The sequence below is a fragment of the Cetorhinus maximus genome, chromosome 11, assembly GCF_964194155.1.
Source record: "Cetorhinus maximus chromosome 11, sCetMax3.hap1.1, whole genome shotgun sequence".
Lineage (NCBI taxonomy): Eukaryota > Metazoa > Chordata > Chondrichthyes > Lamniformes > Cetorhinidae > Cetorhinus > Cetorhinus maximus.
This window is the reverse complement of record NC_135889.1, coordinates 36,177,811-36,205,634: the sequence shown is the minus strand read 5'-3', so window position 1 is coordinate 36,205,634 and position 27,824 is coordinate 36,177,811. Positions and strand designations below refer to the sequence as shown.

Here is a 27,824-nt window from a genome sequence, read left to right as displayed (position 1 = left end):
AGGATCTATCCTTGGTCACTTATTTCTCAGCTGCATGTTATCCTTCGGCAACACCATCTGAAATCACATCATTAGATTCCATATGTACACTAACAACAGCCAGCTCTACCTCTCTCAAACCCACTGCTGTCTCTGAATTATCAGACTGTTTCTCCAACATCCAATACTGGATGAATAGAAATTTCTTTAAACTAAATAATCACTTGATGTTCAGTGGTGGGGTCATGGTCCAGGGGGAGGTAGGAGGAAGTGTCTGCGAGCTGACGCTCAGCCTCTGCGATGTAGAGGTCAGTGCGCCAGACAACAACAGCACCACTCTTGTCAGCAGGTTTGATGACAAAGTCAGGGTTGGACCTGAGAGAACAGAGTGCAACACCCCGTTCCACCCCTCCATCATTTTCACATGGTCCATCACGGACACTTCCCTTCCCTTCCTTGACTTCTCTGTCTGAATTTCAGGTGATAGACTGTCCACCAATATTCATTACAAGCCTACCAAATCCCACAGCTACCTTGACTACAGCTCCTCATACCCCGCTTCCTGTAAGGACTCCATCCCATTCTCTCAGTTCCTTCGCCTCCGTCACATCTGTTCTGATGATACTACCTTCAAAAACAGTTCCTCTGACATGTCTTCCTTCTTCCTTAACCGAGGTTTTCCACCCACGGTGGTTGACAGGGCCCTCAACCGTGTCGGCCCATCTCCCGCGCATCCGCCCTCACACCTTCTTCTCCCTCCCAGAACCATGATAGGGTCCCCCTTGTCCTCACTTATCACCCCACCAGCCTCCACATTCAAAGGATCATCCTCCACCATTTCCGCCAACTTCAGCATGATGCCACCACCAAACACATCTTCCCTTCACCCCCCTGGCGGCATTCCACAGGGATCGTTCCCTCCGGGACCCTTTGATCCACTCCTCCATCACCCCCTACACCTCAACCCCCTCCCACGGCACCTTCCCATGCAACTGCAGAAGGTGTTACACCTGCCCCTTTACTTCCCCTCTCCTCACCGTCCAAGGGCCCAAACACTCCTTTCAAGTGAAGAAGAACTTCACTTGCACTTCCCTCAATTTAATCTACTGCATTCACTGCTCCCAATGCGGTCTCCTCTACATTGGAGAAACCAAACACAGACTGACGACCGCTTTGCGGAACACCTTCGGTCTGTCTACAAGCATGACCCAGACCTCCCTGTCGCTTGCCATTTCAACACACCACCCTGCTCTCATGCCCACATGTCCGTCCTTGACCTGCTGCAATGTTCCAGTGAAGCTCAACACAAACTGGAGGAACAACACCTCATCTTCTGACTAGGCACTTTACAGCCTTCCAGACTTAACATTGAGTTCAAAAACTTCAGGTCATGAACTGTTTCCTCCATCCCCACCCCCTTTCCGATCCCCCTTTTCCCATAATTTATATTTTTAAAATACATTTTTCTTTTCCCACCTATTTTTAAATCTATCGTTTTATCTCCACCTTTTAGCCCATTTCAATCCCTTACCCCCACCCCACCCCCATTAGGGCCATCTGCCACTTGTTTGTCCTGCTTTCTACCCTTAATGTCACCATTAGCACATTCCTTAGATAATATCACCATCGTCAACACCCCTTTGTCCTTTTGTCTATGACATCTTTGGCAATCTCTTCTTTGCCTCCACCTATCACTGGCCCTCTATCCAGCTCTACCTGTCCCACCCCACTCTACCAGCTTATATTTCACATTTCTGTAGTTCTTTAGTTCTGATGAAGAGTCATACGGACTCGAAACATTAACTGTGTTCCTCTCTGCAGATGCTGTTAGACCTGCTGAGTTTTTCCAGTTATTTTTGTTTTTGTTTCAGATTTCTAGCAGCTGCAGTATTTTGCTTTTATGGATAGAAAACTGGTTGGCAGACAGGAAACAAAGAGTAGGAATAAACAGGTATTTTTCCGAATGGCAGGCAGTGACTAGTGGGGTACCGCAGGGATCGGTGCTGGGATCCCAGTTATTCACAATATATATTAATGATTTAGATGAGGGAATTAAATGTAATATCTCCAAATTTTCAGATGACACAAAGCTGGGTGGGAGGGTGAGCTGTGAGGAGGATGCAGAGATGCTTCAGTGTGATTTGGACAAGCTGAGTGAGTGGGCAAATGCATGGCAGATGCAGTACAATGTGGATAAATGTGAGGTTATCCATTTTGGTAGCAAAAACAGGAAGGCAGATTATTATCTGAATGGCTATGAATTGAGAGAGGGGAATGTGCAACGAGACCTGGGTGTCCTTGTACACCAGTCGCTAAAGGTAAGTATGCAGGTGCAGCAGGCAGTGAAGAAGGCAAATGGTATGTTGGCCTTCATAGCCAGAGTATTCGAGTGCAGGAACAGGGATGTCTTGCTGCAATTCTACAGGGCCTTGGTGAGACCACACCTAGAATATTGTGTGCAGCTTTGGTCTCCTTATCTGAGGAAGGGTGTACTTGCTACAGTAGGAGTGCAGCGAAGGTTTACCCGACTGATTCCTGGGATGGTGGGAATAACATATGAGGAGAGATTGAGTCGGTTAGGATTATATTCACTGGAGTTCAGAAGAATGAGGGGGGATCTCATAGAAACCTATAGAATTCTAACAGGACTAGACAGGGTAGATGCAGGAAGGAAGTTCCCGATGGTGGGGGAGTCCATAACCAGAGGTCACAGTCTGAGGATATGGGGTAGAACATTTAGGTCTGAGATGAGGAGAAATTTCTTCACCCAGAGAGTGGTGAGCCTGTGGAATTCGTTACCACAGAAAGTAGTTGAGACCAAAACATTGTATGCTTTCAAGAAGGTGTTAAATATAGCTCTTAGGGCGAAAGGGATCAAAGGGTATGAGGAGAAAGCGGGAGAAGGCTATTGAGTTGGATGATCAGTCATGATCATAATGAATGGCGGAGCAGGCTCAAAGGGCCGAATGGCCTACTCCTGCTCCTAGTTTCTATGTTACTATGTATCCTCACACCAACTCCCACTCACAAGCCACCTATGTGCTCACTCCTACATTGGCTATTAGTTAAACAATGTTTCATTTTAAAAACTCTCATCCTTATTTTCAAATCCCTCCGTGGCCTCCATCCCTATCTATAATTGTCTCCAGTCCTACAACCATCCAAGATGTCTTCATTCCTTCACTTTCATCTCTTGAGCATTCCTGATCTTAATTGCTTCATGCTTTGCCTTTCGCTGCCACCACACTAAGCTCTGCAATTCCCTTCTTAAACCTCTCCCTCCCTCTCTTTCACTCTTACCTCCTTTAAGACACTCTTTAAAACCTGCCATAGAGGAACAAGGGAAAAAAACACAAACCAGCAAAGAATCATGAAACAAAATGGGAGCAGAGGATATGATCTAAAATTGTTGAACTTGGTATTGAGCCCAGATGGCTGTATAGTCCCCAGTCGATAGATGAGATACTGTTCCTTGAGCTTGCATTAAGCTTCATTAGAACACTGTAGGAGGCCAAGGACAGAGAGAATAGAATGAGAGAAGGTGGAGAATTAAAATGACAGGCGATTGGAGGTTTGGGGTCATGTTGGCAGACTGGACAGATGTGTTCCGCAAAGTGGTCATCTAGTCTGCACTTGATCTCCCCAATGTAGAGGAGACCACATCGTGAGCAGCAAATACAGTAGACTAAATTGAAAAAAGTACAAGTAAATAGCTGTTTCATCTGGATCAAGTGAATAGGGCCTTGAATGGTGAGAAGGGAGCAGATAAACGGGCAGAAGCTGCACCTCCTGTGCTCACATGGAAAGGTGTTGTAGGAAAGTGTGTGTTGGGGGTGACTGAGAATGGACTAGTGTATCATGGAGGGAATTGTCCTTTTGGAATGGTGAAAAGGGAGGGGAAGATGTGTTTGGTCATGCTGGAGGTGGCCGAAATGACAGAGGATGATCTGTTAAATATGGAAGCTGGTCATGTGGTAGAAGGTGAACACATGGGGATCCCTATTGTAGTTTTGGGATGGAGGGGAGGGGACAAGAGCAGAAGTGCATGAAATAGAATAGACATGGTTGAGGGCCCCATCAGCCACAATTGGGGACGAAATCCACTGTTGAGGAAATAGGAAGACATATCAAAAGTGCTAGGATGGAAGGTTGCATCATCTGAACAGATGAGACAGGGTCGGAAAAACTGGGGGAATGGAATAGATTCCTTACAGGAAGCAGGGTGTGAGGAAGCATAGTCAAGGTAGTTGTGGGAATCAGTGGGCTTATGGGGAATATTGGTTGATAGTCTATTCCTAGAAATGGAGACAGACAAGGGAAGAGTAGAGTCAGAGATGAATCATATGAAGGTGAGAGAACAGTGGAAAGTGAATGACATGTCAATAAAACTTTCTAGTTCAGGGCCGCTGAGAGAGCAGACCTGATTGGAACTAACCTTTCTAATTTTTTCCAGTTCTGATGAAAGGTCTCAGACCTGGAATGGTAACTGTGTTTTACTCTTCACAGAGGCAACCAGATCTGCTGAATATTTCCAGCACTTTGTGTTTTTATTCCCAATATCCAGCATCCATAGTATTTTGCTCTTTAAGAAACAATAGGATATTAAAATGAGGTGAATTAGGACCTTCCAAGTGGATAACCTAAGATTAGTCAAATGACCTTCCTCATTTGTAACTAATTTGTGACCTTGTGAAACACAGGATCATTTCCTGCAATGTGGAATAAGCTGTAATTTGAAAACAAACCAAACTCTTTTGCTAACTTGCACAGGCAAAAAACACAGAACATCGGTTAATGCTTAGGAAGCTAAAACTAACTTTCTCCAATAAAGCACAGTTTCCCAAGCAAACACAATTCCAAACCCTTTGAAACTCTACAGAAAGAAAAGGTAATAGATGAATGTATATCATAGTTACATTAGATGAAGGCTGGAGACTATGGGTGGAATCGTCCCAGATTTGCACTAAGTGCGGTAGCGAGCAGGTAAAACGATATTTTACCCGTCGGCCACAATGGCGGCTTTTCACGCTGCATCATCCTAAAGCCGCTGCATTAATTATGCATTCCCGGGAAACATGCCGTTGCCATAGTGGGCGGGCTTTCATTCACCCACCAAGCCATCACTTCACTGCTTCATCACGCCGGGCGCCATATTTAAAGTGCATCCGCGCACACACCTCTCAGTGCTTCCAGCCCAGCTGCAAAGAAGACATGGCCCTGAAAGGTGAAAAGACTGCAGCGACCAGGTTTAATGGCGCGTCCTTCGAGCGTCTTTTAGACACAGTAGAGGCTTGCTGTGATGTGCCCTACACCCGCTCTGGCCGCAAGGTGGGCAGCAACCTCACTAATCCAGCTTGGGAGGTGGTGGCAGCGGTGTTCAGCGCCAATGCCCTGCAAAAAGGGATAGCCACCCAGTGCTGCAAGAGGATGAATGACCTCCTCCGTTTGGCCAGGGTAAGTCACTCTTCTCATCACTCTCAACTCACACACTGACAAATCCATCACACATCTACAGGGCCCTCACTCACTGCCAGTTCAAGGGACATCACCATTCACGCTCTCACACACACCTTCATTGTCCTCATCCCAACCGTGGGACCACTCACCACCCACAAAGGCCATGCATAGTTATCATCTGGCCTGGCAGGCATCCTGCTTACACTCTCTCCATCTCTATTCATGCAGGACAAGCTGGCACACAACAAGAAAGAGAGGTCGCAGACTGGTAGAGGAATGCCGGACATCAAGGCCCTCACGGACTTTGGAAACAGAGCCATCCAGCTGGCCGGAGAGGATCTGGATCATTCCTGTGCTGAGGGTGAGGTCGGCGGTGCTCTACCAAGTGAGGATCCAGCAGTGCAACATCCATCAGACAACCATGCTGTGAGTGATGTGTCCTGTTTCACAAGCCACGGCCATGCACTAATTATCTCTCCTTGCTTTCACAGGCACATCTGCCAAACAGCTGACGGAGTCCATGACCCAGGGCCTCCAATCAAGCCCTGAAGAAACCTCTGGAGAGCAATTTGAAGGCACCTCCCTGAAGACCCATCACAGCGCTCACCCACACCCTCCACCAGTGCAGAGACACACGCGTCGGTGGGACCCAGCTCTAGAGTAGCCTCGGGATCACAATCTGGTGAGCACATCACACTGTCTGATCCATAGCAGGCAGCGGCAGGGACTTCCCAGGTGTCCGGCACTCGGAGGACTGCTGGAGGCCAGACATTTGCGGAGTCTGAGTCAGATGATGAGCCTCTGGATTCAGTCATATCACAGTTGCTGGAGCTGTAAAGGCAAGCTCGGGAACATCAGGAAGGGATGTCCTCTGCACTCCTCAGATTGCAAGGCACGATGGAGGACTCCATCCGCCTTCAGATTGAGGTGATAGCGCCGGCATGCCAACACATCGAGATCAACACTGGTAGGATGGCGGCCGACATGGAGACCTTGGTCCGTAATGTCGGTCCTGCACTGCTGTGCGGGCTGAACTCCATCGCTGATGCCATAATTGGCCTCCAACAGTGTGTATGCGACAGCGGTGCAGGGCAGCCCGATCTCACTCCAGCTACCCTTTCTCCTCAAGGAGTCAGCCAGGGGCCCTTGGGCACCCATAGGGAAGAGGATCAGCAGGTGCACACCCTGGGGCCCAACCACCAAGATGTCTCTGGAGTGTCCGGCCCATCCTCTTCCTGTGACCACAGCAGCTCCAGCTCCACAGCTTGAGGAGGGTGCCACCGCCACACAGCAGGTTCCCGAAAGCAGGCCGGGGCCCTCTAGCTCACGGCCTTCCAGAGGACGTCCGTTAAGGTCATCACAGACAGGGCGTCTCAGTCAGCAGGCTGCCTCCATCTCCTCTGTGGATGTCGGGGAAGCACCAAGTCATAGCAGCAGGGTGAGGAAGGTTAAGAAGATGTAGTTGCGCAGCCTGGGCAGGGGTGTTAATCACTTGGATATAATGTTCATTATTGTCAATAAACTCCCAAGAATGTCTCCCTGCCTATGGTTCCTTGTTCTGATGAGCAGTGTTCATGTCACAAGATAAAGGCAGGTGTCTCAGTCCAGGGCCTCTTCCCTGTGCTTTGTGCAGCCTTCAGACCAAAGTGATGGTCTGGCCTCACACTCCTTGGACACATCAGTGATGCCTGCACTTCGATGGTGCTTGTCATTGCTGCCAGAATGTCGTGGGTAGGCGCTCTCTCTGTGTGCTCTCAGCATCTATGAGGTGGGGCGTGCCTCATCGCTTCAGCATCTCTGACCAGTGACACTGTGGTCCTGAAGGGCTCAGGTACTGAATGCTTTTTCAGTCCTTTCTGGAGTTTCACTTGGAGCTGGTGTACTTGGTCACCACCTTTGTCCTTTCTGACACGGCGTGCTTGGCCGGTTCCCCAGGCAGCAGCAGGTGCATGGCGGTCTGGATCTCCCGGGAGCTGATGGTGCTGTGCTTGTTGCAATGGGCCATGCGGGAAGCCTCACCCACAATGCGCTTGAAAAGATTGTTCACGAATGAGTTCATGATGCTCATAGCCTTGGAGGAGATGCCAGTGTCGGAGTGAACCTGCTTCATCACTTTGTAGATGTAGATGGAGTAACTCTCCTTCCTCAACGTTCGCAGCTTCTTCCCACTCTTTGCTGATGGTTTCTTTAAGGCTTTCTTGGCTCCCTTTTTGGGAGCTTGTTTCTTCTCATCAACCATCTTCAATTTCAGACACAGAAAAGGACAAAGGATCAGATGCTTTTAAAGTTTCATGGCTGCATCTCTCTGATATGACCCTGATCACAGAGCACAAGCGAGCTGCCCTTGGCCAGACAGGAGTCAGACATTCTCAGAGGCTATGTGAAGATCTATGGAGTGTCCTCACTGCATGTCATCATCAACGTCCTGCAATCGAGCATTTATTAGGGCCTCCAATGCATCTCAATGACAGGAGCATTCTCACAGAGGGTATCTGCCATCAGCCAGACAGGAGTCAAACATTCACAGATGCAATGTGAGGATCTATGTTTTCTCCTCACTGCATGTCATCATCATCCTCCACAAATCTAGCAGTTATGATGGCCTCCCGAGCACACCTGCCTTGTCTGGCCCATGCGAGGGCCTCATTGCCGTCATCGTCACCTTCAAGGACCTGCTCGCTCTCATCACCGTCTATACCCTCCTCATCGGAGCAGACCTCCAGATTCTGCATCTCCTCCTCAGCCAGCTCCTCTCCCTGTTGCAGCGCCAGGTTCTAAAGGGTGCAGCGGGTGACAATGATGCGTGACACCCTCTGCGGACTATACTGTAGGGCTCCTCCAGACCGGTCCAGATACCGGAACCTCATTTTCAACATTATCAATGGCTTTCTCCACCAAGCTGTGAGTTACAGCATAAGCCTTGTTGTACCTTCACTCTGCTGCAGTCTGAGGCCACTGCACGGGTGTCATCAGCCACGTCCTCTGTGGGTAGACCTTGTCCCAGAGGAGCCAAACCTGCAGCCTCTGTGGATCCTGGAAGACATCAGGGATCTGTGACCGAATGAGAGTGTAGGAATAATGAAAACTCCCTGGAAACCATACAGGATGCATTTGTGGTGGTCGCACACCAGCTGCACATTCAGCAAATGAAGTCCTTGCGATTGACATAGTTGACTGTGTGTTGTGATGGAGATCTGAGTGCCACTTGAGTGCAGTCGATGGTACCCTGCACCCGTGGGAAACCCAAGATCTGGGCAAATCCAATCATTCTTGCTTCCTGGCTGTCCTGGTCCGGGCGAAATGCACAAAGTTCTGTGCCTTCGCGATGGTTGCACCCGTGACCTCACAGATGCATTTATGGGTGGAGGCTTGTGATATCCCACAGTGTTCACCTGTGGAGCCCTGAAAGGAGCCGCTGGTGTAGAAGTTGAGTGCCTCTGTCACTTTCATGGCCACTGGCAGTGGATGCCCTCCATGTCCCCATGGTGCCAGATCCTGCAGTAGCTGGCAGGTGTGACCGACCAGTTCCCTAGACATGCGCAGTTTTCAGCAACACTGGTTCTCAGTCATCTGCAGGGATGAAAGGTGCTGTCTATAGACCCTGGGTCTATCTAGGCGCTGACCAGTGATGGCTCGCTGTAGCTCTTTGGTGGCGTGTGTGGGAGCTCCAGCTGCCCCTTTTTCCATAGGGTGCTGCTCCCCCCTCTGCACAGCCAGGCGCCTCAGTCACTCTCTTCTCCGTCATCTTCGCTCTCTGTTTGCCACGAGGCATACAGCTACTTCACCAGGCTCCATGATCCTGATGTACTCCTCCTGCAGGATGAAAGAGAGAGACACGTGGGTTAGCTTGGTTAGCAAGAACCTGCCTTGGTTAAGTCTGAAGGCCCAGTAACACATCCTGGAGAATGCTGGCCACCACTTGAATGGCCAGAGTTTAGTGCGCTGCATGGCTGCCCGAAACCCCAACCACCTCCGCCCCACTCCACCTGACTGATTGGCAGCTGCTTTGCCCATTGGACTGCATGCTGTGCTCTCAGCTCAGGTGCAGGCATTCTCCGAACCCGCACTGCAAGGCTGCACTGTTAGCTTGAACCATGGGGGAGACTTCTCCAAACCAGGATGATGACATTGCAAGGGGCTGTGAGCACCTCCATCAGTGACTGCTCCATGGCCAGCTTTAGCAAGGAGATTGTACAACGTGCCCAGTTGTCCAACTGTTCTGCAGTCTACTAAAATGCTCATTAGTTTGCAGTCTGTGCCCAAGGGGTGAAAAGGTCTGGAGCGCTTAGTGACACTTTCATGCCTCTGCATTGCTTGAGTGGGCAGATAAGCTAGAGGCCTGACTCCATGCATGTCTATGTGGCTGCGCCTGAACTGTCTCAGCTGCAGAGGAATGGTCACTTTATACAATGTCCATAATGCGTGGCTGCTTCCCTCGCCCACCGCCCCCCCCCGCCACCCTGCATGTGCTTATGCGCTACCTTCAACTGCAGGGCAGCCTTTGCCCTCTCCCAACACTCTACAATGTTACTCTGCACTCACCTCTGACTTCCCCTCAAGGTGCAGCCCGCAAAGTGCACACCTTTTATATGCTGTTGTGAATGACGTCGACGGGCAATCACACGAATCCCACGGGCGGACAATCCAGCAGGGGGGATGAGTCCAGTGGGCTGGCCTTGTAATGATATGCTGATGTACTACAATGAGGTTCCTGACGTCCGATGTCAGGAAACACAGCCTGCCATCGACAGGCTGAGCGGATGATCGCAAATTGGTTTCACAATGTTGTGAAACTAATTTTGGCCTTCTCGCCATATTGTCCGCTCTCGCCACTGAACATGCCAGATGCCAGCGGGCATAGACAATTCCGCCTTACAGTTCTATTACTAATATTGGATGGATAACCAATCTTTGACAATGATAAGGAAGATTGAATATGGTGACTTTTTGGCATTTAAATAATTAAACATTTCAGATATCCCATGCTTTTTTAGTAACTCACATCTTGTGAAATCCACTACAGTCATCCATCTGGTCTCTTGAGGTCATTCCGCAAGCATGACCCAGACCTCCCTGTCACTTGCCATTTCAACACACCACCCTGCTCTCATGCCACACGTCCGTCCTTGGCTTGCTGCAATGTTCCAGTGAAGCTCAACGCAAACTGGAGGAACAGCACCTCATCTTCCGAATAGGCACTTAACAGCCTTCTGGACTGAATATTGAGTTCAACAACTTTAGATCATGAACTCTCTCCTCCATCCCCACCCCCTTTCCTATCCCCCTTTTTTCCAATAATTTATATAGATTTTTCTTTTCCCACCTATTTCCATTATTTTTAAATGTATTTCCATCCATTGTTTTATCTCTACCTTTTAACCTATTTCAATCCCTTCCCCCCACCTCACCCCCACTAGGGCTATCTGTACCTTGCTCCTACTGCTTTCTACCCTTAATATCACCTATTAGCACATTTCTTAGCTAATATCACCACCGTCAACACCTCTTTGTCCTTTTGTCTATGACATTTTTTGACAATCTCCACCTATCACTGACCCTCTATCCAGCTCTACCTGTTCCCCCGCCCCCCCCAAACCAGCTTATATTTCACCTCTCTTCTATTTTTCCTTAATTCTGTTGAGGAGTCATATGGACTCGAAACGTTAACCGTGTTCCTCTCCGCAGATGCTGTCAGACCCGCTGAGTTTTTCCAGGTATTTTTGTTTTTGTTTTGGTCTCTTGAGCTGCTAGCTTTTCTTTGAGAAAAATCTTAAGTGACCTTGTGTGCTAACCTCTTACATGCAACTTCTAAAATATAAAATTCAAGTTTTTAGAAATCCATTTTTTAACTACAGCGCGATAGATAGTCTGCAACACTTGGTTGGTGTGAGAAAAGTGTATTAAAAAAGAATAATTGTCTGACCTGAAGATGGAAACTTACAGTTTGTGCCAATCTGCAAAGTTACCTCACCAATGGCAAATAACTCCTAATTCACATCAGGTTCTCCCGTTCAGAACATTTAGATTTAGACAAACCTAATTAAACACAGCTGCAGCTTTGCAGCAGATTCGTGCATGATATTATTACTTGGTCTACATCATCTGACTTACTGTTACTAACATTACATGAGAATCACCAGTATTTAAGCAAACTTCCACCAATAATATTCTATCAATAATTAATAATTTCCCCAATATAAATCCTTAGGTTATTGTCCCAGTAGGTGCCACACTGCTTAATAATTCGGATAGAGAAACCTCAAATAGAAATATGCAGATAATTTATAACCTTTAGCTGTTCCTGAAAGAAAACCTTTCCCATGAAAGTTAGACTATTTTGAGAATCCAGCAAAATGTAGCTCCCAAAAGGACAAGCTAAGGGGCAAGTTGGTTAGTGGTTAAGTAACAGTCGATAGTACTGTATAGTGTGATCCTGTTTCAAATGGCTGGTTTTACTCACTCTGCCCACTGTTAACAGTAACAGAAATGACTCACTTTTCAGCTTTAGGCCTTGCTACACTATCGTGGAGTGTGTAATACTTTTTCTATTATGAGCATTTGGTTGGTAATTGCATTCCAATTGCATTAGTGAACAAAAGCAGCTTTGTGGCTTTGCTGTTTAATTGGTCTGGAATTGATTGCACAAAATGGTTTCACATGTAAAATTAATTGTAAAATATAGTGGTTTTGAACTGGAAAACATTAGATAATTCAGAGAATTATCCTCCACTAACTGAACCATTCCACTAATCATGTGACCTAATGATGTCATGGAAATAGGTAAAATGGAAAAGTCTTATAAAGATCACATTATTATTTTGTTTCTGGCAGCATTGTTTGATTACAAAGTTGTGATGTCTGAAAGGCATACTCACCACAGATGTTAATTGTTTGCTACTCAGTGGATTGCACATATTCAGATATATCATTGACTTTCTTAATCTCACTAACTCTTATAATATAAAATGTTAAATCTGTTTCCAACAAACTTAGTATCATCTTATGAAAAGGCTTTTTTTGTCTCCTCACTAGCTTTTAGCTCTCAATATGTTTAAGATTTGAATATTGTTCCTGTGTTTGTCGTTGCCCCTGGAGAGGATGCATTGATAAATGTGTTCTCTGTTAGATCATCCTCTGTCAGCTCTACTCTCCAACTTGTCTCTCCTCCACAACCTTCCCTCTCCATCTCCATTGTATCAATACTCCTGTAGTCATTGAGCCTTTAAAGTTCTTGTTCTTCTTGAGCTCCAAATACACTAACCTACACATCCCTCCTCTTTACTGCATTTCAATTAAGACTGGTTGTGGCTCCTACTGCACTCTTTTCTAAGATCTCAAATTTACCTCCCTTAATCTTCCTACCCTTTTCGCAAAGGGGGGAGGCAGTGGCATGGTGGTATTATCACTGGACTAGGGGACCTGGGTTCGGATCCCACCAGAACAGATGGTGAAATTTGAATTCAACAACAACCTAGAATTAAAAGTCTGATGATGACCACGTAAACCATTGCTCATTGTCGTAAAAACCATCTGGTTCACTAATGTCCTTTACGTAAGGAAATCTGCTGTCCTTATCTGGTCTGACCTATATATGACTCCAGACCCACAGCAATGTGGTTGACTTTTAAATGCCCTCTGAAGGAGAACAATTAGGGATGGGCAATAAATGCTGGCTGAGCCAGTGACGCCCACATCCCACGAATGAATAAAGAAAACTGAATCCTGCCCTGTCATCTGGCCGCTGCTTTTTGGCCCACTTCTTTGTTACTATTTTCAAAGTTGATGGGTCTTGGCCTATAATTTCAATTTCTCAATTTAAAGAAATGTGCCAGAAGGCTCTAACTCAGAGACTTGCTTCAAAGCCAGTCTCACTTAATATGGAAAATTGTAGTTAACATCCATTCATCCATCCATCCATTTTCACACCACTTCTCCTATAAGACCATAAGATGTAGGAGCCAAAATAGGCCATGCGGCCCATCGAGTCTGCTCCACCATTCAATGAAATCATGGCTAATCTGACAATCCTCAACTCCACTTCCCTGCCTTTTCCACATACCCCTTGATTCCCTTACTGATTAAAAATCTGTCTATCTCAGCCTTGAATATACTTAACGACCCAGCCTCTCTAGCCTTCCGTGGTAAAGAATTCCACAGATTGACTACCCTCTGAGAGAAGAAATTCCTCCTCATCTCTGTTTTAAATGGGCGACCCCTTACTCTGAGATTATGTCTCTGGTCTTAGACTCTCCCACAAGGGAAAACAACCTCTCAGCATCTATCCTGTCAAGCCTCCTAAGAATCTGATGTTTCAATAAGGTCGCCACTCATTCTTCTAAACTCCAAGAGTACAGGCCCAACCTACTCAACCTCTCCTCATAAGAAAATCCCTCCATCCCTGAGATCAACCAAGTGAACTTTCTCTGGACTGCCTCCAATAACAGTATATCTTTCCTTAGATAAGGGGACCAAAACTGATCACAGCATTTTAGGTGTGGTCTAACGAGTGCCTTGTATAGTTTTAGCAAGACTTCCCTATTTTTATACTCCATTCCCTTTGAAATAAAGACCAACATTCCATTTGCCTTCCCTCTTACCTGCTGAACTTGTGTGCTAGCTTTTTGTGATTCATGCATAAGAACTCCCAAATCCCTCTGTGCTGCAGCTTTCTTCAGTCTTTCTCCATTTAAGTAATATTCAGCTCCTCTATTCTTCCTGTCAAAGTGCATAGCCTCACATTTTCCCACATTATAGTCCATCTGCCACGTTTTTGCCCACTTACTTAACCTGTCTGTATCCCTCTGTAGACTCTTTCTGTCATCTTCACCACTTGCCTTCCCACCTATTTATGTGTCACCCGCAAACTTGGCAATAGTACATCCAAGTCATTAATATATATTGTAAATAATTGTGGCCCCAGCACTGATCACTGTGACACTCTACTTACAGGTTGCCATTCTGAAAATGCCCCCTGTATCCCAACTCTCTGCCTTCTATTTGTTAGTCAGTCCTCTATCCATACTACCCCAATAACGTGGGCTCTTATTTTATTAAGTAGCCTTATGTGTGGTACCTTATCGAATGCCTTTTGGAAATCCAAATATATTACATCTACTGGTTTCCTTTTATCTATCCTGCTTGTTACCCCCTCAAAGAATTCTAATAAATTTATTAGGTATAATTTCCCCTTCATGAAGCCATGCTGACTCTGCTTGATTATGTTATGTATTTCTAAATGCTCTGCTATTACATCATTTATAATAGACTCTAACATTTTCCCAATGACAGATGTTAAGTTAACTGGCCTATAGTTACCTGTTTTTTGTCTCCATCCCTTTTTGAATAAGGTGTTACATTGGCAATTTTCAAATCCTCTGGGACTTTTCCAGAATCTAAGGATTCTTGGAAGATTACTACCAGTGCATCCATTATATCCATTATCTCTGTAGCTATTTCCTTTAATATCCTAGGATGTAACCCATCAGATCCAGGTGACTTATCGGCCTTTAGCTCCATTAGTTTCCCTAGTACCTCTTTTCTAGTGATAGCTATTGTATTTATTTCCTCCTCCTCCCCCACCTCCCTCCCACTACCCCCCCCCCCCCACCCCACCACCTTTTGCCCCATGATTATTTAGTATTTTTGGTATGCTATTAGTGTCTTCTAGTCTTCCACCATGAAGACTGATGCAAAGTATTTATTCAACTCCTCTGCCATTTCCTGTTTCCCCATTATTATTTCCCCAGCCTCATTCTCTAAGGGGTCCATATTGACTTTGGCCTCTCTCTTCCTTTTTATATATTTAAAGAAATTCTTACCGTTGTTTTTATATTACTTGCTAGTTTACCCTCAAAGTTTATTTTCTCCCTCTTTATTATTTTTTTCGTCATCTTCTGTTGGTTTTTAAAACTTGCCCAATCCTCTGGCTTACCACTTACCTTTGCCACATTGTATGTTTTTTCTTTCATTTTGACACTATCCTTGACTTCCTTGGTTAACCCATGGTTGGTTTATCCCTTTCCTACAATCCTGCTTCCTCACTGGGATATAACTTTGTTGCGAGTGATGAACTATTTTCTTAAACGTCTGCCATTGTTCATCAACCGTCTTTTCTGCTAAACTTCTTTCCCAGTCCACTGCAGCCAACTTTGCCCTCATTTCTCTGTAATTACTCTTATTTAAGTTTAGCACAGTTGTTTCCAAACTAATTTTCTCACTCTCAAACTGAATGCTAAATTCCACCATGTTATGGTCACTGTTTCCTAGGGGATCTTTTACTCTGAGATCATTTATTAAATTTGCCTCATCACATACCACCAGATCCAAAATAGCTTGATCCCTGGTTGGATCCACAACATATTGTTTTAGGAAACAGTCCCAAAAACACTCTATGAATTCTTGCTCATGGCTACCTCTGCCAATTTGATTTTCCCAATCTACATGAAGGTTAAAGTCGCCCATGATTAATATACTGCCTTTTTTACATGCCCTCATTATCTCTTGATTTATTATCTGCTCTACAGCATAGCTACTGTTAAGGGGCTTATAGACTACTCCCACCAGTGTCTTCTTCTCCTTGTTATTTCTTACCTCCACCCATACGGATTCCACATCTTCCAATCCAAGATCATTTCTTGCTATCATACTTATTCCATCTCGTACTAACAAAGCTACCCCACCACCCTTTCCTTCCTGCCTGTCCTTTTGAAAAGTCACATACCCCAGAATATTTAGTTCCCAGCTTTGATCTCCTTGTAACCATTCTCCATAATGGCTATAAGATCATGCTCATTAACCTCTATTTGTGCTATTAATTCATTTATTTTGTTCTGAATACTACGTGCATTTAAGTAAAGAGCCATTAATTTTGCCTTTTTACCATTTTTTCCCCCTTTGATTTGCTGTCTTTTTTTATGTTTGTACACTCCGTCCCTTCCTGTCACACTCTGGGTATCATTACCTAAGTAGCTGCCCTGCAATGCCACTTTTGCTTTGTGAGCATACTTATCCCCTCTCCAGAACCCGTCCCCGCCTCTCTTTAGTTTAAAGCCTCCCTACAGCCCTAGTTATTCGACTTGCCAGAACTCTGCTCCCAGCACGGTTCAAGTGAAGCTCATCCCACTGGAACAGATCCCTTCTACCCCAGTACTGATGCTAGTGCTCAATGAACTGAAACCCATTCCTCCCACACCAATCTTTGAGCTGGTGAGGGTCATGGTGGCAGTAAGCTGAGCAGGCCTAACCAGACTTCCTTTTCCTCAGCCACAGATCCCAGCTCCTCCCCCGGGGGAGTTCCCAGGCATTCCCAGGCCAGTGAAGAGGTGTAATCCCTCCAGTGGGTCGGCCTCAAAGTCTCCACCCAGTGGGCCGTGCCTGGTACAACTTCAGTGGGAGCCTACAAGGGGGCATCCTTATCCGATGCCTGCCTGAACCACTCAACTGGCCCCTCTGATCCAGAGAAGCAACGACTCTACTCCGAGGCTCTCCCAGATTACCGAACTCCTCACCCTGTCCCGGAGAGGATGCCCAGCAACCCTGCGGTGAAACCTCATTTCCGCCGCTTGTACCAGCAATCTTATCCTTTTGAGTAGTTACCCACAGTTCATGGCCACAGGTGAGGATGGAGGCGTCGATCAACCAGTAAACCGAGAACTTTGACCTAAAACTCAGCTCCTGCTCCACCAATGTAGTTCGCATTTCTTCATCAATTTCCAGGGGTATATACTTCTAAAGAATTGCAGAGGAACATTGAACAGGAATAATTTTTATTGTGTTCTCTGATAATCAAGAGAGAAGCTCAAATGAACAACATCAAAAATAACAACTTTTGAGCGGAGATAAAATAAGCTCCACCAAACTCAGTATTGAGAACCATACCTGTTCTCTGGTGATCTCCATGCCTGATGTCAGGCAACAACAATATTGAATCTTTGCCTAAAATGAGAGATTGCTAGGATCTATTCAGGAACCCTGAAGTGAGAATTGGTTTAAAATGTCCTTTTTAAATACCCAACTGTTCTTGGATACATAACTGCACTAATGATACATTTGAATAAAAAATGCATCACCAGCCTTGAGGCTTCTATAATACAGTTGATGCCTGTTAAATGACACTTGGTAATGTGGTTGCATTTTTAACACAGGGCATTTTCAGGAATGGATTGATTCATAAAGTACTGAAATCAGTACTGATGGGTTTTGTTTAATGGGGATAATTGAATAAATGGGTGTGCTAGTATTAGGCAATCTGAACTAAGAGGTTTTAGCTGCATTTCTGTATTGTGAAATGATGAACATCACTGTTTTGGAGTGCAATATTAAGCTTAATTATGGACATACTGAAAAATCACTGATCATCACACACTTCTTTAAAATATATATAATTTGTCTAACCAATCAAAGTTCACGGGGTTCAAAGTGGAAGAAATTACGCAGGACCATTAAAGCAATATGGTCAGGCTTACCTCAGAAACAGTATGGATTTGGGTGGCAAGGCTTCTAACAACCATTCCTATGCCAAGACAGATGACTAACAAAGAACCAAAAGAAATGTTTAAAACTCGTTTGTTCAATTAAATGTTCACTGTCTTGATGGTGATGTAATGTTAATCTACCCCATCTCTCCCCTCTTGTCTTTCTCACCTTATTCTCTCCACTCCTGCCTACCATCAGTCTCTGTACTGAGAGCTTCATTACACTTTGTCATTTCAACCTCCACCTTAACTTGTCCTATTTACCATAATTGACCTTTTTAGCCTTCTCAGCTCTCTCACTCCCAAGATCTTATCAAAACTTTAGACTCAAATTTTCTGTAGCCTAATATTTCTCTTCTTTCTTCTATGTATCGCCAAACCTTTCCAGCATTATTATCTTCCAGTCTTGGAAATAACTACCACTATTCCCCCACATGGGGCCTCTCACACTCTAAACTCTGGCCAATCAGGATGACATCAATATCTCTGCCCATCTCCCTCACAACTGCATAACTTGCTCTTTCAACACCTTTGTTTTCATTAGGTTCTGGAAAGTCTCCAATCTCCAACTCACCAACCTATTCAACAGGCAGTCAATGGGCTTGGATATGCAAGCCACAAGCTTGACTACACTTAGTGATTGATTGGTCTGTCTGTCCTTCACCAAGTATGATCCCATCACTTTAAAAGCTGCTGTTACTCCTTAACCAAATCAGAGCATTTATTTATATGACTCTAAGATTACCTGCGAAACCAGGGGCAGCATTTTCTCCTCGTCAGGTGGGCGCGGTGGGCGGGCCCAGGAGCGGCCGCAAAACCGACTGCCACCCGTGATTGGACCCCGGCCGTGATTTCATGCTGGAGGCCAATTAAGGCCCCCCCAGCATGAAACGCGGCTCCGCACTGGCCAGGAAGGGCTGAGCCGGGAAGGGCCTGTCGGCCACCAGGCGGCTGGTTTAAAAGTGGCCCAGGCAGCCTCTGGAAGGCTGCCAGGGAGGATGTGTCCTGAGCTGGCATGAAGGACTCGAGTGAAGCTGGACACGGCAGGTGGGAGGGCAGGTCAGTTGGACACTCAGCCTCCCGCTTCTCTGATGAGTGCCTCACCGTCCTCCTGAAGGAGGTGGCTTCCAGGAGGGACACCCTTGCCCCTAGAGATGGGATGAGGAGGCCACCGCATCTCACGAAGAGGGCATGGGAGGAGATGGCAGTGCTGGTCAGCAGCCGTGATGTGGAGTGGCACTCCTGGGTGCAGTGTCGGAAGAACTTCAATGACCTGCGCTCAGGAAGGGTAAGTACCTTGTTGGCATGGGTCAGTGTTAAGGTCTGGCTGTCCTCCCGTGGACCTCAGGGGTGCTAGAGTCTGAGTGCCAACTGTCAATCATGCTAGAGCTGGCCAAGGGGATGAGCCTAGGCTGCTTGGACTGATTGCCTTGCGGCTTGAGGGCCACAGCTCGGAAGTGCCCTGCCAGGTGCTCCTCAGCTGGGGTTGGCCAGGCTGCAGAGTGGACTAATCAATGCTCCTCTGTTGTTTCAGGAGAAGACAGCCCTCAACAGTATTGAAAGGTCATGGACTGGCGAAAGCCCTACTAGTCTCCTAATCCTTTCGAAGTATGAGTAAGATAGTCTGGAGCTTGAGAGTTGGCATGCCCCACGTGCTACCGGGCATGGAGAGGTGGGTATGCCAGACAAAGGTGAGAGTGCAGTGCACAGACATGAGAATTTCAGCTTGTGCAGCCATTCTAGTGTAGTCTCTTCATTAATGTAAGCCTCAAACCTGGAGTCCCCATTGATCATTGGAAGGCGATGGCACCATGATGCAGATCTCTGTTGTCTCACCAGGGTGCCTGGCATGCACAGTGACAGTGTGATGACTTTAACTAATAACATGTCCTTCTTCTACCTTTTAAGGTTCACCAGCAGCCGTCCGATCTGCAGACCACGAAGGGCCACTCCTGACACTGGAGGACCACCGGGCGTCATTTGCACCTGCGTCACACCAGCTCTGCGTTGACCGTCATGGCCGACCACACTGCCTCCTCCATTGAGAGAGTGGTGACTCTCATGGAGAGGCAGCATCAGGGACAGAATGAGGGGTTCCTGGGGTTGCGCTTAGACCTGCAAGCCCTCACACAGGCACTGACCTCAGATGGTCAGTGCCAGTGTGGGAGATGGATGAGGCATCCAGTATCCCAGGTAGGTGCCCATCCATCAATGTCCACAGCAACCTCACATTGGCGCACGAGCTGCCTGTCGACTCTGCGGGCTCCTCTCCGGGTGCTCTGGATGACGGCAGCAGCCCTCCGTCAGTGATGAGGCTGCAGCCACTGGGGAGATGCCAGCCCTGGCACTGGTTGTTCCCTCTCAGGCAGGGCCAGCACAGGCTCCACTGGCTAGAGGATAACTGCTAAGGTCATCAAGGCCAACAAGACAGCAGAGTCAGCAGGCTGTCTCCAATGCCAGTGTCAGTGAGGGGGGAGCACCTAGACATAGCACTTGAAAAATGTAAATTAACGGCACCATGAGCACAAGAGGGACAGGTCACAGGTGATTTTATGTTCATTTAAGTTTACCATATCTATACTGGTCTGGGAATGAAGACCAGAGATGTTTATGTAAATAGTTTGGAATTGTCAAAATGAGATAAATTTTGTTTTTCTCGTCGTGGTCTGAGTATGCTTCACCTTTTTATTTCAATGGTGCAGGGTACACCAGTATGTAATGCTGGACATAGGTAGCTTTGAACTTTATTGCATAGGCACCGAGTGTTCTTTGGGTTCCAAAAGGGTCCTTTCACACATCCGGGATGGAGGTGGCAGCCCTGGCATGCGTTTGAAGCTGATCTTTGGTAGCCTAGCTGAAGGAGCATTGGATCAAGGTGTCCCTGGTGTCCCTGCCTCCTTGGAGGCTACTCAGGTCTGCCTCCACACCCTCAGCGCTCTCCTCACTGTGCTCATCTTTGGACTCACTACTGAACTCATCATCCGTGGCCTGTGCAGCTGTGTCAAGATCTTCTTCCTTCAGTGGATGCCCCCCTTGCCAGTGCCAGATTGTGGAGAGTGCAGCATGCAACCATGATCAGTGACATCCACTCTGGGGGATATTGTACTGCTTCCCTGAATGGTCCAGGCATCAGAGGTGCACCTTGAGAAGACCTGTGGTCCTCTCTACCACTGCCCTTGTGGAAAGATGACTTGTATTATAATGCTTCGCTGCCTCTGTTCTTAGGTGGCAGAGAGGTGTAATGAGCCACCTCTTCAATGGATAGCCCTTGTCACCCAGCAGCCATCCATCCAGTTGGGCTGGAGCACTGAAGAGCCTCGGCACCTTGGGAGTGTCTGAGGATGTAGGCGTCGCGGGAGCTGCCTGGGTACCTTTCACGCACTTGCAGAATCTGCATCCTGTGGCCACACACTATCTGCACGTTCATGGAGTGGAAGCCCTTCCTGTTGATGAAGGCACCCGGCTGACCTGCTGGCGCTTTGATGGCCACATGCCTGCAGACGATGGCACCCTGGACACGGGGGAACCCAGCAATTGCTGCAAAGCCTCTGGCTCACTCAGCCTGGCTGGCCTCGTCCACACAGTAAAGAATAAAGATCAGTACCCACCTGAACAGAGCTTCTGTGACCAGCTTGATGCAACTGTGGACATCTGATTGGGAGACTCCACAAAGATCCCCCACTGATCCCTGGAAAGAGCCAGAGGCATAGAAATTGAGGGCCACTCTGACGTTCGGAGCCACTAGCATGGGGTGTCCACTCATACAGTCGGAGCTGGTCTCAGGCCCAATCATGTGGCAAATGGAGGTCATGGTCTCCCTTGTGCCAGCGCCTCCCTTCCCACAGGTCCCTCCTCTCGAGGCTGCATAGGGACACGTGTTCTCTCTCTTCTGTCTCTCTCTTTCTTCTCAGAGGAGGTGCCTCCAGCAGAGACCAGAATCCCTATTACCAGGGTAAGGGAAGGCTGTCTGATATCTGGAAGGGTGCACACTGTCTGAATCCTCCAGGGGGCCTGGCAGACAGCAATGAGTCCTGAAATGAAGCCTGGAAATGCTAAGAATGAAGCCCCAAACAGAGCTGCCAAGTACCAATAAGCAACCATCTGCAAACTATCTCCAAAACTGCTCATTACTTACACTGGCTGACCCTTTTTGTCCAGCCCTTGGATGAGATTTGTGAAAATGTTGGCTGGCCGCCTGCCTGTTTTGCCCATGCGATGAACAGAAAATCAAATGGGCAAGGTAAAATCAGTCACTTGGACTGTTAAGGGCCTTTAGTGGCTGCTTCATTAGTGGCGGACGCAGCTCCGGCACCCACGTGCACCCGCTGAGTGACATATCACGCGAGTGCACGATGACGACACCTACTTCATCATGCACTATTTTACTCCCATTTGGGTCGGGTGTGTGCCCGCCCGTGGGACAAAAAATTCTGCCCCAGAAGTATTCCAAACTTCTCCCCATCCTTAATTATTTGCTATGACCACTTCCAACTGCACCTTCCAATTGCATTTCTCACACTGAATCGGAGGAGCTCGTGTATATGTTGGGCTGGATTTTCACCCTAGAGGTGGGTAGTGGGAGTCAGGAAATTTCCAGCTTGGCATGCCTGCCTTGCGAGAATGTGCTTGCAAAGGTGGGATTTTCATTTTGGGGGTTGGTGGGGACAGGTACTAACAAGAGTCGGGCATGCTGTCTGGAAAAACAGCGAGGCAGCCACAAGGGCTGCCAGATGCCTGGTGGGCTGTTTAAATGGCCTGCCTCAGTAAACAACAATAAAACAGCCCTCTAGCCCTCATCACACTCCTTCACCCCTCACACACTCCCCATGCACTGTCCATGCCAATGCATGCCACCTCATGCACCCTATCCACACCTAATGGTGCCTCATACTCTCCATGCCAACCTATGGCACATTAATAGCCATTTATCCAGCACATACTGTGTACAGAACCAATGAACCCAATTATAACAATGGCATATGTGAAAAGCTTTAAAAAACAGTATTTCAGTCATAGCTTTCTTACAATAAACCCCTTTTATTACAGCCCTATAAAAGTGTCTATAACCAGCCCTTTAAAGTATCAATTGCAGAAACTGCAAGCACTTGACACCTCTTTCTTGTGTATATAAACATTGAACAATTGAGAAATAGATCTAAGAAAAAAAGCTGTCAATGAAGCAATGAATTTCCTAGGGCACAGATGTTTCAACAGTGCCATTGGGGTGGTTGGACAGGCATTGGAGGCATGGAAGGCATGAGGGGTCATCGGGGCTGGGTGGAGAGGCATAGGTTGGTTGGGGGCATAGGTAAGACCTTTTGAACTTACCTTTAAAAATGTTCCTTTATCCAGACTATGGTTCCCAACACGTCTGTGGGGCTGTGAACCATGACTCATTGAAAAGCCAGCCTGACTCCACAAAAATTGCAGAGGCTTAGGAGATGCTTATCACCACAATGGAGCCAGCCAGGCCGGGAGTGCAGGGTGCAGGCTCACGACCTGTTTTAGCCCACACCGTTATTCTGCGCTGATGAAAATTGAGGGCACCGGGAATGGGACCGGGAATCCCGGAATCCCAGCTGCTATTTTTAAAGATCCGCAGAGTCTCTCTGACTCTGCAAAAATCCTGCCCCTTGTGCACAGTATTGAAACCATCCAATCTGCTGACTCTCCTTCCCCTGATGCTATTGCTTCCCAGCCTTTCCCCTTGTTCAGTTCCCATCCAAAAGCTTGGTCAACCTTACTCTCCCTCCACGCCCTCCTCTGACCCACCGCACCCCTATACATCTCTACACATATTTGCTCATCTGAGTCCTCTCATCTCAATTGCTGACCTTTGAACTTCCTGCCTCAGTACCATGCTGATATCAATCTATCCCTTTCCCCTGGCATGTGGTCATCAATAACTTTTCCAAAAAGTCAACTGCTCCATTCTATCCAACTATCACTCTATCTCCAGCTATGCCTTCTATCTAAAGTACTGGAATATGCCACCCCATAATAATAGTCACATTTCTCTCTTGTAAAGGTTCTTCAACTTGGCTTCAGTCCCGCTCACAGCACTGAGGCCTCATCGATGAAACTCACCAATAACCTTTGGTGTGACTGCCGAGCACTTCATCATCTTCCCAGACCTCTCTGCTGCCTTTAGCGTAGTCAGTCACTCCATCCACCTGAAATGTCCTTCCTCTGCAGTCCATCTCTGTGGCATGATTCCACTCCTATCTGTTGCCTCATACATACTTTTGTTTTCAATGGCTTCTCCTCATGTCACACATCATGCTTTCATTGTTATCCCCCTCTATTTCATCATTACTTGCAATTCTTCAGTGATCTCATGCAGAAGCACTTGTCACTGAGGACAGGCTTTCACTTGCACATTGATAACATTCAGCTTTACGCCTCCATCTTCTCCATTGACCCTCAAGGTTATTGCCACTTTCTGCAATTGCCTAACATTAAGGCCTGCATGTGCCAATACTTCCTCCAACAAAATAGTAGCAAAACAGCAGACTTCCTCCTTAGTCATGCAAACACTTATAAGACCTCCAGTCTCAGCCCCACCAATCTGATGGGCTGTAGCCTTAGATTATACCCAGAGTTGAGGAATGTGAACTTCCTGCTTGATCCTGAGCTCTGCTCCTTCTTTCATGTCCAGTTCATTGACAAGGTTGCTTCCTTTTAACTCTGATGCACAACATTCCTCCACCCATACTTTTTCCCCTATCCTACACAAAACTTTATCCAGACATTTATCATCTCGAGCCTGAACTGTTCCAATCCTTTTCTTGCTGATCTCACTATCTCCATCCTCCATGAATTACAAATCATCAAGAATTCCATTGCCTGGGTTATCACCAGCACTATGACTCAAATCACCTCTGTCCTTACTGAGATCCTTTAGCTCCCCATGCCCGAGAGAATTTGCTTCTAAATTTTCATCTAAACTTTCAAAATCTTTTATAGTCTTGCACTTCCCTATCTACATACTCTTCCAGTTGTACATCCTTATGTGCATCCTCTTTTCTTCTGACCATGGTCTATTACTCATTTCTTGCTCCCTCTGTTTCATGACAAACAGCCACTTTTTCAAGCTCTATTCTCCCACCTTCTGAAACTCCCTCCCTCAACATTCCTGCCTGGTCACCTCTCTGACTGTTTTCAAAACTTCCTAAAGATTTCCCTTTGACTATTTAACTATGGGCTATTCCCCCATCTTAACCCATTGGTTCCTCCTCTCCCTCCTGCTCAGTATCCAGTCTTTGTCATTGCCCTGTAAAACGCTTGGAGATATATTTCTGTACAAGAGGAGCACAAGAGAAGTGTAAGTGGTTGATGAAGAAAGAAACTTTCCTTGGCAGGGAGAGCTTAATTGCTGTTTTTCTAGGCTTGATTTTTGTATTATTAAGGTGTTGGGTCAATAATGGTTTGCAGTTATGAACGTTGGAGTGCCTCAACAGCTTTCAAAAAAGTGGATTATCTAAATTAAGTTTAATTTACACAGTGATTCTTCATGTTATCACTATTATTGATTAAAGAGTAACCCCCATAACTCAGGGCAGGCTGGGAAAATTGAAAGATCCTGGAATATACAATAAAGCTTTTAATGTTTGGTGTAAATATTCCTAAAAAAATGATCAACATTACAGTTTCATCAAATACAAAAATGTGCTTTTAGAAAAATGAGATCGCAGCTTAATTTTAAATTTTAACTAAATGATCACAGCCTTTATTGGAGGGTAGTTGAATATTTATGTAAAATGATAAACGTCTGTGGCTCAACTTGAAAATTAAACACAAGTGTCAGAGTGTATTGTGCAATAAATTGGTTTTCATGATCACTTAATGTTGACAAACGCCATGAGTCTCAAAAAGAATTTAATGTCCCAACAGGAAGTTGCTGTCGCCAACCGCTTGGCCCAAGGTTCATGGAAAGATAATTATTTTCATCAGTGGTTAGATTTGGCTCATTAATTCATAGCTGTTATTTTATTCCACTTACATATTATTTCCCCACCAACCATACCCCCAACCCCGTCCAATCTTTCTCGTCTAAAAATGCTGATTTGTGCTAAGGTACATCTCCAAAAATACTGCATGTGCTCTGGTACCTCACCCAAGAGGGTATTCTTCATTGATGAGCCTAGATATTGAGTAGTTTTATATCTGTGGAGGATATCACAAAAAAACTGAATGACCCAGATTTTTTAGATGCCGGGGTTTCCCTTCCTGCCATCTGAAGAGTCAGCGGAGAACACATCCCTGCTGATATTGCCTGCCCCGCAGCCGTTTAATGCTCCAACAAGCTCCATGTGGGACTTGGCTACAGGCGGGACTTCTATCCCCAACTCTGGAGGAAGTCCTTCCTCAGAGGACTGCTGGCCAATCTGATTGGTCGGCAGGTTTCTAGTCCTAGCAGTGCCAGAAGCTGCAGTGGCCAGGACTGGCACTACAAGCAGTCCCAGAGCTTAAGTCCCGCAATCCCAGGACTAGCTAAGTTTTGGGGGCCTTAGGGTGGAGAGGGGAGTTGAGGCCGGGGGCGGGGGGTGGGCTGGCAGGGTGGTGGGGGTGGGCGTGTTGGTGGAGAGGCTGGGGGTGGGGGAAGGGAGGACCTTCAGGGGCTGGACTTTCTGGCGGGGGATCACCCAATGTTACAAGGAGGCTGCTGATGGGCATTCTGCCCAATGCCTGAACATGGTTAATTTTCAGGCATCCCCCCTGCCCCTGAACCCCTCCCACCAGCCTGCAAATTGAGACTGGGTGGAAAGCAGCCCTTAAGTGGTCAATAATTGGCCACTTAAGGGCATCAATTGGGGCAAGGGCCATGGGCCTGCCTAGGCCTCAACCATGCAAGCGTAAACTTGCGGAAAGATTGGGGTAGGCGGGAGCCCAGTGGGAAGGCCATCCAAGAAATTTTACAGTCACACCCCTCCCCGCCTACAAACCCCCGAGCAGGTGAACGTAAAATTCTGCCCAATGATTTCCTTGTCTGACACCCAGACACTTTGCACTAGCCAACAAAGTAATCAGATAACAGTCCAGAACAGTGACATTTTTCCCCTCATTACCTATCGTTTCTCACCCCTGGTACTGAAGTCAATTTTTTCAATGTGCCATGACGCTGTTTCAGATCATTTAACTCAGCACAGACTAGGAACTAAGTGTGAAACCCTCCCCGTCTATACAGTTCAGTTCCATATCAGAAAACAAGATTCAAAGCATCCATCAGGTGCAAGGGTAAGGGCTAATGTCTCCAAGATTAATGGTTTTCAGTGGATGCCATCCGTAACTTTGGTATCAGTCTCCTGGAATGACCTGAAATTAGGCTGGGACCCACATATCCCAGGTCTGGTCCCTTTGCTCATGTTTCCAGGTTGGCTTTGTGGGGTATAGCCTCTGTAATTGAGGTGGGTCCAGCACCTTCCCTCAGCCCAATTGAGCACCAATGTTGGACTTTCTGGCTTCTTTCATATGGTAGGTACCCCTGATGGTGTGGGCACTCCTTATGTTCAGGCTTATTCAGTCACTTCTCATTAGCCTAATCTGTTTGCTGGGATCAACCATGGAGATTCTCGACAGGCACAATCACAGTGTAACTGTTGGGATCGCTGACCCATGGATTTTCAGGGCCAATGTTTCTTTTTATCAAGAAATACCATGCAATTAGCCTAGTTTTCTACTCTTTGCCAAAACATGAACAGTTATTTTTTTCTAGAGACAATAAACAAAAGAGATGTGTTATTCAAAGATATTTGGCAGAAATATTGCTTGTAATACAAAACAAGTAGATGGCATCTTGTTCCAAGTTATTTTGGCAGAGGAGTTAAGAGCAATGCAAAAAAAACCACAAGTAATCATCCTCAAAGTGAATACAGTTGGAAGAGCCAGAGGAAGAGGGTACTGTGGTCAGAATAA

At 46.6% G+C, this 27,824-nt stretch overlaps 1 protein-coding gene across 1 annotated transcript; it reads right to left on the bottom strand.

Annotated features, from left to right (window-relative positions):
• Positions 1–7,300: 7,300 nt before the first annotated feature.
• On the bottom strand, positions 7,301–7,675 carry LOC144686264 (histone H2B 1/2-like). Its single transcript, XM_078551352.1, has one exon. The coding sequence runs from the start codon at positions 7,673–7,675 to the stop codon at positions 7,301–7,303; it is 375 nt and encodes a 124-aa protein (XP_078407478.1).
• Between the last annotated feature and the right edge of the window lie 20,149 nt (positions 7,676–27,824).